Source organism: Cynocephalus volans, chromosome X, assembly GCF_027409185.1.
Source record: "Cynocephalus volans isolate mCynVol1 chromosome X, mCynVol1.pri, whole genome shotgun sequence".
Taxonomy (NCBI): Eukaryota; Metazoa; Chordata; class Mammalia; order Dermoptera; family Cynocephalidae; genus Cynocephalus; species Cynocephalus volans.
Window position 1 is genome coordinate 78257402 of NC_084478.1, and position 9635 is coordinate 78267036.

The 9635-nt window shown below is 44.3% G+C and overlaps 1 protein-coding gene across 3 annotated transcripts; it reads right to left on the reverse strand.

The window, feature by feature from the left end:
- Positions 1-860: 860 nt before the first annotated feature.
- PJA1 (praja ring finger ubiquitin ligase 1) lies at positions 861-6735 on the reverse strand. Of its 3 annotated transcripts, none has more exons than XM_063083586.1 (2): positions 6642-6735; positions 861-3905 (listed from the first exon to the last, which is right to left on the reverse strand). In XM_063083586.1, the coding sequence occupies exon 2, from the start codon at positions 3836-3838 to the stop codon at positions 2069-2071; it is 1770 nt and encodes a 589-aa protein (XP_062939656.1). In that variant the 5' UTR covers positions 3839-3905; positions 6642-6735; the 3' UTR covers positions 861-2068. The 3 variants fall into 3 exon arrangements, with proteins under 3 accessions (XP_062939656.1, XP_062939655.1, XP_062939654.1); XM_063083585.1 differs by having other exon boundaries at positions 861-3899; positions 6642-6721; XM_063083584.1 differs by having other exon boundaries at positions 861-4231; positions 6642-6716.
- Positions 6736-9635: the final 2900 nt, after the last annotated feature.

The window sequence follows — 9635 nt, forward strand, 5'->3', positions numbered from 1 at the left end:
TATGGATTTTCATATTTAGTTTGGTTTTATAATGTTTTATTTTATACAAAGACTGTACACATTTCTCCGCACTGTTTTTTACTTAACATTATGTCTTGGAGATCTTTCCATATCAGTACAGACAACTTCCAACTGCTGCACAGTACTAATTCCATGCTACCAAAGTATCTAAGTTGGGTTGAAGGACATGCACCACTTTACATGTTGATAGATGGCTACTACCCAAACTGCTCCCCAAAAACGCTTCTGTGGTTTACAGCCACACCAACTGCATGAGTCTTCTCATTTCCTCTCTTCCTAGCCCAAACTTGATGTTATCATGAAGAAAAACCATTGCTTTCTGATGGACACAATATGTTCCATTGGTGTGTTCATTTACATATCACCAATTGCCAGTGTGGTTGAACATTAACAATACCTAGGCTTGTTGGAGATGTGGGAAAACAACTCTTATAAACTGTTGGTAGGAGCATAAATTAGTATGATCATTTTGGAAAGCAATTCGGCAATATTCAGTTGGGGTGGAGGTGCTCAAACCCTAGGACCCAGAAATTTCATTTCCATATACTTACCCCTAAAGAAATTCACACAAGTGCACAAAAGAGCATACTTTTTAGTATGTTCACTGCCACAAATGCTGGGAAGAACCCGAATGTCCACCAATAGGGGAATGAATAAGGTAATTCATACAATTGAATATTTTGTATACAGCAGTTAAAATGCATGAACTAAGTCTATATGTATCAAAAGTGGCTAAATCTCAAAAACAATGTTGAGTGAAAAAACAAAGTTGCAAAATGAGAATATACATTCTATCAATTATGTCCACTTTAAAAACATAAATACACTACAATGGTTATGGATATATACACACACATATACATATATACACATATACATACATATACACACACTTGCATATATGTCTAAAGACACAGATGAGAAGTAAACACACCATTTTCTGGGTAGTGCTTACCTCTATGGAAGGAAGAAGGTAAATATGACGGGGTGAGGAACTTCACCTGTACCTGAAAAATTTCATTTACTGGAGAGAGAGAAAAAGGGAGAGAGAGAGAAAGGTGGAGGGCAGGGGAGAGAGAGATCTGATGCAAATATGGCCAATGTGGAAAACTGTTCACTCTGTGTAGGTAGGTGACTATGTTTTCCTGCAGCACTTGTCTGGCATATATTTTTCTATTCCTATCTGTGTTACTGTGTTGAGCTATATAATTGGCATATAGCGTTATTTTTTTATCCATTCCCTCTGAGAGTTTCTATTTTCTCAAAGGTGATTTTAACTCTTTCATCCCTATATTCAGTTTGGATTTATTCCTACTATTGTTCTGTATTTTCACCATGCTTTCTTATTGTTTTTTTCCTTCACTCTTTCTCAATTCAATCTTTTTCCCTATAGTAAAGTGTGACAATTACACACTTTATTGCTTTTAAAAAATCATTACCTTCATTTTTTTGCTGTTGGTAGAGTCAGCATTTCCAGCAAAACAAGTTTTTCTACTGTTAAGAATACCAAAAAACTCTACATTTGACTCAGATGCAAGGGATCAATTATAAAGTCACTTAATACCACCATTTCAAACAAAACCAAACAATTCTGCTATACCATGTAAAACCAAAAGGAGAACTTTAATAAGCTTTTACGGCACTTCAATTACAGGAACACTAACCCATTACATGCAACAAAAATGATTTTGCCTTTTGGACATACTTAACAGATAAACTTGACATTACAATTAACAGCAACATATTCTACTGAAGAAAACAAATGCGACTTATTTCAACTTTCAGGTTAGAAAATGTATGTTCTTACTGCAATCTCAAGTAGCATTTAGAAAGTTTAGTTTTCCCTTTCTAACCTCTAAAAGACAATATGATTTTTAATGCAATCATATACACTGTTTTCACATTGGAAACACTCACAAGAAACTGACAGGTTTAGTCTAATTAACCAATTGGTTTAATTTTCATTGTTAATTTTGACAGGGCTCCTGCAGTATTGTAGATTTCAGATGGGGAAAATCATCAGACCAGGAGTAAACAGCCTTGGTCTTTAGAGTGGGGGAGGGAACATGCAGCGACAAACGGGACAGGTGCCCGACTTCTGAAGCCAGATGGACACGCACGGCTTGTGGAAATAGTGGTGGCACGGCAGCTCTGTTGCCACCTCCCCCTTCACATATTCGCTGCAACAAATTGGGCAGCACATTTCCTGACCAATGGCACCATGATCTTCAGTGACCAGGATCTCGGGAAGAGCATCGATGTTCTCCTTGCTCGCTGGTGGATTGGCCACCTCTACATCCACCGCGAGAGACTCCAAGTGCGCAAGGGCAGTTTCCATCGCCTGGGCCAGACGTTCTTCAAGCGCCATGTAGGTGAGGAACTGAGGATCCACATAGGAAATGGCTTCAGCCACTCCTAACCCATCTGCAAATCCATCAAAGAGGCTCCAATCCACTTCTAGGTCTTCACTCACACTGGAGTCATCTTCAAGGTTGTTGTTTCCATCCAGCATGAATACACCAGGTTGCATCAACTCCTGACCAGAATCATTATCCCCCTCGCTGCTATTCTCATTCTCATTGTACTGGAGCCAAGGAATTTCTCCTTCTTCCAGGGATGCCTGCTCCCCTTCCTGAAGAGATGGTTCTCGAACCTCTTCAGGATAACTGCTGCCATTGCTACTGGCACTGGCGCTGGCACCGGCACTGGCACCAGTGCTGGGACTGGGGCTGGTGCTGGCACCAGCACTGTCACTCACTCTAGCTTGCGGAGGTTCACGCTCTTCTTTCCCCGGCAGTGTCTCCCAGCTTTCGCCACTGGAGGACAGGGTTTGCTCTCGACTTCGATACTTTCGACGCAGAGCAGCAATCCACTCTTTGTCACTGTCAGAGTCTTCATCACAGTATTTGTAGTAATCATCAGTATACGTCCAGAAGTCAGGGTCGGCCATGGTTCGTCGCCGTCTCGGCACTTTTTCTGGTTTCACTTGGTCGTTCTTCACTTCCCTCTTGTCTTCAGGATACTTTGGCTCAGAGTAGAGACTTGAACTCTCGCCTCTGCCTCTTCTTGCTAGGCCATCAGAGTGGCCTTCATCGGCGTTGGCAGTATCCCTCCACCTGGAAGTACTGTGTGGCATATCATCATCATCATCAGTATCAAAAAATATTTTTGGTTTCACACAGTTTGGACTTGCCAGATTTCTGACTTTGGGCCTCACTACTGGTTCCTCTGCATTCTTTGGGGTGTTTTCCCCACCACCACACATACTCACAGGAGCCCTGCCAGGACGTGCAGATAAATTCTGCTTTTGTCTCTCCCTCTCCAAGCTGTCACCATTTGTGGCCACCTTGCCTTCAGCACAAGACATCTGAGAGACCACGCTATTTTGCTGCAGGAACTCAGCTCTGCTAGCAGAGCATCTTGTTGCAGGGGCTGGATCTAACTCATCAAGCTCTTCTCTCACATCATGGTTAAAACCAGAGAACTGTGGAGGCACCCCAGCCAAAGACCTTGCCCCTTTCTCTGGGTCATACAGCTTATCATCTTTAAACTTGCTAGTTTTCCCTCTCACTGGTAGTCGCTCAACAGGCCCAGCCCCCTCCTCCTCACTATCATCTGCCCCATAAGAGTCAATATGTCCATAAGCCATTCCTCTTCTGCCACCCGAAGCCCTGTACTCTCTTGGCGGATACCTGGAATAGTCCTCATTATCAACATTCAGACCGGTGCCCGAGCTCTCTCTGTGCCAACTGCGACGAGTGGTGGAAAATGGCGATCGGCTCCTCTTGGTGGTTTGACTGGGGGCTGATCTGTGCATTGGGACTTCAGATGTTGTCTTTCCCTGGCTGGCAATTCTTTCCTGCTGGCTCGTGGATGGCCTGAAACTGACATAAGCATGCCTTCTTCCATATCTCCTGCCTGTACTGGACTGATACCCTCCTGCTGGTTTGGGCCACACAGGCTTGCTAGATTCCTGACCCATTGCTCTGACTTAGGAAGGTTTCCAGTACAGCTGGGGCTTGGGTGGAAAGGCTCCTGCTCTCTGCACACGTTTTTGAGATGGGAAAGTCAACTCAGTTCAGAATAAAGGAGCAGGGAGATTTATTTTCAGTTCAGCAAGCAGGTAACAGAAAGAATAAGGGGCCTTTAAAATTAGTTTCACTTTCTTCTAAGGCCTGGAGTAGCATTCCAGTGACTGTCAGGTGTAGACCTGGAACATATTTTTAATGTTGGCAAAATGATTACAAGACTGGGTTTGTAGGAAAGTCAGACTTGGGGATAACTGGACACTTGGAAGTTGGGTGAAGTACTGTGGAATTGTGCCAACGTGGGAAAAGGAAAGACTGCTGTGGGCTTTTTATGGGGTGTCTGTGTTTTTCTGAGCCCTGCAGGCATGCAGGACAAACGCAAATTGGAATAGAGTTGAAAATATAGATCACTATGTATGCATGAGTGCCTATGTGTCTGTCAGGAGGAAATGGACAGTTGGAAGGGGAACCAGCAATCTTGCAATGGAGGGATGTTTGTAGGGGGAAAGAGTGTGAGTGTTAAGACAGAATGAGACCCACTCTGGATGTGGGTACAAAAATGATGGGCATGGGTGGGGTGGCTTCAGAGGAGAAGGGTGGGTGTAAGTATGAGAGAAAGAGAATGTGTGTGTGTATAGCTGTATGTGTGGCAGCTGGAACTATGGAGGGACACCTGTGTTTATTTTATGCTGCAGGCAGGGAAGGGTATGGCGGTAATGGAGAGAAGTGTCCGAGAGAGAGAGAGAGAGAGAGAGAGAGAGAGAGAGAGAGAGAGACTGTGTACGTGTGTATACGTTCATCAAAATGGGAGGCCACAATGGAGAAACATCAGTGTGAGCAAATGCAGCAGGCATCAATGGTGGGCGGGGCAGCACTGGAGAGGGATGTGTGTGTGGCATGGAACAGAGGCCAGCAATCAAGGAACATCTGCATGTGTGAATGTGGCAAGCAGGGAGCGGGGTGGTATCCCCAGAGAAGGATGCATGTGAATGTGTGTGCACTTCTGAGACCAGCAAAGGAGGGCTGCTAATGCACGTATGTGGCAGGCAGAGAGCAAGAGAGGAGGGCATTTGAGAAGGATGTGTGAATGATAGTGTGGGGGTGCATATGTGTGTCAGTGGCCAGCAAGAGAAGGATGTCCTTCTGTGTGTATGTGGCAGGCAGGCAGAAGGAGAGTGGTCTTGGAGGGTGTGTGTGTGTGTGTGTGTGTGTGTGTGTGTGTGTGTGCGTGCGTGTGCGTGTGCGTGTGTGTGTGTTGGCCAGAGGACAGAGGCAGGGGGAGGCGGGGTGCCATTGCAGGCAGAAGGAGAGTGGTCTTGGAGGGTGTGTGTGTGTGTGTGTGTGTGTGTGTGTGTGCGTGTGCGTGTGCGTGTGCGTGTGTGTGTGTGTGTGTTGGCCAGAGGACAGAGGCAGGGGGAGGCGGGGTGCCATTGCAGGCAGAAGGAGAGTGGTCTTGGAGGGTGTGTGTGTGTGTGTGTGTGTGTGTGTGTGTGTGTGTGTGTGTGTGTGTGTGTGTGTGTGTGTTGGCCAGAGGACAGAGGCAGGGGGAGGCGGGGTGCCATTGCAGGCAGAAGGAGAGTGGTCTTGGAGGGTGTGTGTGTGTGTGTGTGTGTGTGTGTGTGTGTGTGTGTGTGTGTGTGTGTGTGTGTGTGTGTGTGTGTTGGCCAGAGGACAGAGGCAGGGGGAGGCGGGGTGCCATTGCAGGCAGAAGGAGAGTGGTCTTGGAGGGTGTGTGTGTGTGTGTGTGTGTGTGTGTGTGTGTGTGTTGGCCAGAGGACAGAGGCAGGGGGAGGCGGGGTGCCATTCTAGAGGTGTGTATGAGGTAGGTGGTGAGGGGAGAGGGAAGGCATTGGAGGATGTGAGGGAGTGCGAGAGGGTTTTGCGTGTGTGTCTGCGCATGCGCGGGGCAGGGGACACACTGGAACCTTGAGGATGGAGGGGCAGGGAGGGGGCTTCAATGGAAGGTTTCCGAGTGTGCATACCTGTGTGTGCGCATGCGCACGCAAGACACGGGGCGGGGGGGGGGGGCGCAATGTCATAATAAGAGGGAAAATGTTATCAGCTCAAACGTCAGACCCAAACCTATGTGACAGTGGTGGGGAGGGGGGAAGGGGCGTGAATGAGTATAGTTTTTACCTGAAAATATATTTTCTTTTCTGGCAACAATTCTTTTCCCGAGAACAATATTTTCATCTAACAATCTTAACCATTTACCATTCAGCAAAACCACAGCAAGATGGGGGAGGGCAGGTCACGGAGTGTTCCGCAAAGGGGCCGAGGACAGAGGAGAGGAGAGGAGAGGCAGGGCCAAGGAGAGGACCGCGACCACCACTCCCCTTTCAAACAGCGATCAAAGCCCCGAAAGGGCCTGGCAATGGAGGCTGCAGCCCTCAAACAGGCCGATGGAGGACACGGGTCCCACTCTGCAGCCAGGTCCCGCGACCGCCCCACCCCTTCCTGAGGGGCGAACCTGAAAAGCAGTTCTCTGGACACCCCAAATCCTCGCCCCCGCTGCCCCATCACAAGTCCCCCGCCCGGCCGCTCGCCCCCCGCCAGCTCCTGGATGAGTTGAGCCATCAGCCTTTCACTCACCCAGTCCAGACAGCCGCACGCTCTTGAGAGGAGCAGAACCCCGGACCTCCGACCGCCACGACCGCCAGAGCCGCTGCTCCCTGGTCTCGGGCTCCTCCCCCAACAGACAGCAGCCCCGCGGGTGGCGACTGTGGCAGCGGAAGTGATTGTGGAGTCAGCCGAAGCCCGCCCACTTGATGTGGCGGGGGGGCGGCAGCTGCTCCCAACAAATCAGGGTGGGCCCGAGAGCATTATTTCATTTTAAATGATGAAATCGTCAAGGATACAGAAAAGGACAGCGAAAAATGTAACAAACAGCCAGCTTTCACAAATGTTAAACATTTAGCCATATTCCCTTCTACTCTGTTTCTTACTCAATAAAATGAAATCTGCAAATTCTTTATGATTAATTCCAATGTGAGTAATTATATTATTATAGCACATCCTATGTTATCTGTTATGGTTTGTACTGGAAGTATTATTAACAGTGTGAAGCTATATTTGGGTTTGCAGTAAGCTTTTTCTTTTTTAACCTGGTGGTTGAAGCAAATTGAAGTGTTTACAGTAGAATTTGTTAGTATTAATCAGAAAACCAAGCTTCTCTATCCAAAAGAAATGACTAATCATGTAACACAACACGGGTTCACATTCCAGTAGTTGTACTGCAGTTAAAAAATATTATAGTTACGTCTTTTGGATTTATACAATCTTACTGAACTCAGAAATCTTAAAATTACACTTAGAGTTCTAATCTTTGCAGCCAATGTAAAGACTTCCAATGTAAAGAATGAAAGAGTAGCAAAGTCTCGTTCTTAATGGAAGTAAACAACAGAATAGAAATAAGATGTATAACTTTCAAGTCATTAAAGTAATAATATGTAGAACAAAAAGAAAAACCTAATCTAACAAAGGGCAAGAAATGGGGTGTGTGGTGAGAAAAAAGGATATGAAAAGAAAACAAAAGGGCGGGAACAAATCCATGTATATCAAAGAAGAGGCAAGAAAGAGAAGGAAAGAAGGCAAAAAAGAAAGGAAAGGAAGGAGGAAAGAAACTTGTAGTGATATTAACGTTATAAAAATCAAGAACTCAAAAGCATTAAAGAGAATAAAACAGATTGTTTCATTCACAGAAAAAGATATGATAGTCACAAAACTTTGTGAGCTAAACAATGTAGTTTCAAAATATATAAAGTAAATATTGTCAGAAATATAAAGAGAGACAGGAAGTCTGCAATTACAGTGGGAGACTTAACTACACTTCTTAGGGTATAAATAGATCAAATAGGCTGCAAAATAAATAAGGATATAGATATTGAACAACACACTTAATAAACCTGATCCAATGTATATGTATTTTTGTACTCAAGAGAGGAGCATTTTCTCTTATAAAAATATTTTTGAATATTTCAAATATACAGAAAAATACAGAGTGTAAAATACACATATAATGCACCTGCCACACAGATTAAGCAAATTTTATTTCCTTCAGATCCTCAGATCCTTCTGTTTTTGAAACAAAATATTACATATGAAGCTATCACTTTATCCTATTCACCTTACTTCTTTCCCTAAAATAAGTCCTATTTGCAAGTTGATGTTATTCCTTTTTGTGCATGTTTGTTTTCTATTTCCACATATGTATACATCTGTAACCAATACACATTATTGTTTTATGTGTTTAAATTATATAAATAGTATCATGATAAATATATACTTTCACAACTTCATTTTTTTTTTAATTTAGCAATTTTGATACATGTAGATCTAGGTCATGCATTTTAATTGCTGAATACTATTGTGTCAATTAGCCCATACAATATTACTGCAACATCTTATTGTATGGAGTTCCATTGCATGAATTAGCCAATTTATTTCTCTTTCCCTACTGATGGATTTGAGTTGCTTCTGTTTTGTGGAATTATAAGTGAGGATTCAATGAACATTCTAGAGTATGGCTCCATGTGCCCATATGTAAGTTTCTCTAGGGTGGAGCTTCCCAACTGAGTTATGAGTGCTCCAATATGTTGATCCCCTTAGCCTTCCAGGAAGGTGGCCCTGGCTTCACCCAGCTGCTGCTCTTGGGGATTGTTGCCTCTGTCCAAGAGCAGACTGTTTACCCCAGTGAACTGATACAAATACTAGCATTTTTAACATATGCTCTGATGTGAAAGGACTGGAAAAAACTTCTCTAGTGTAGGTACGTTGAAGTGGAATTTCTTAGTCAAATGGCATGTAGTAGGTATTTATTACTGTGTGACAAATTGCCCCAAAGCTTAGCATCTTAAAATAACAAATATTTATTATATCACAGTTTCTAGAGGTCAGAAACATGGGCATGGCTTAGCTAGGTGCCTCTGGCTCAAGGTCTCTTACAAGGTTGCACTCAAGCTCTCATCTGGGGTTTCAGTCTCATCTGAAGGCTCAGTTGGGTGGAGAGGTCTCTTTTTTTTTTTTTTTTTTTTTTTTTTGTCTTTTTTGTGACCAGTACTCAGCCAGTGAGTGCACCGGCCATTCCTATATAGGATCCGAACCTGCGGCGAGAGCGTTGCTGCGCTCCCAGCGCCGCACTCTCCCGAGTGCGCCACGGGCTCGGCCCTGGAGAGGTCTTTTACATAGCTCTTTTACATAGCTGTTGGCAGGCCAAAGAAAATCCACTTCCAAGCTAACTCATGTGGTTGCTGTGAAACTTTTATTCCTTGTCATATGGGCCTATCCATAGGCTTCCTTAGTCCCCTCACAGCATGACAGCTGGTGAGAAAGAGAGACAGAGAGCACCCAAGATGGAAGACACAGTCTTCTTATACATAATCTCAGAAGTAACATCCCATCACATTTGCCATATCCTATTCATTAAAAGTGAGCCACAGAATTTGTGCATTTCATCTAAGTTATCAACTTTGTAGCCACAGAGTTGTTTATAATATTTCTTTATTATCCTTCTAATGTCCATGAGATCAGTAGTAATGGCTCCTCTTTCATTTCTGATATCAGAAATTTTATTTATTCTTTTTTTTT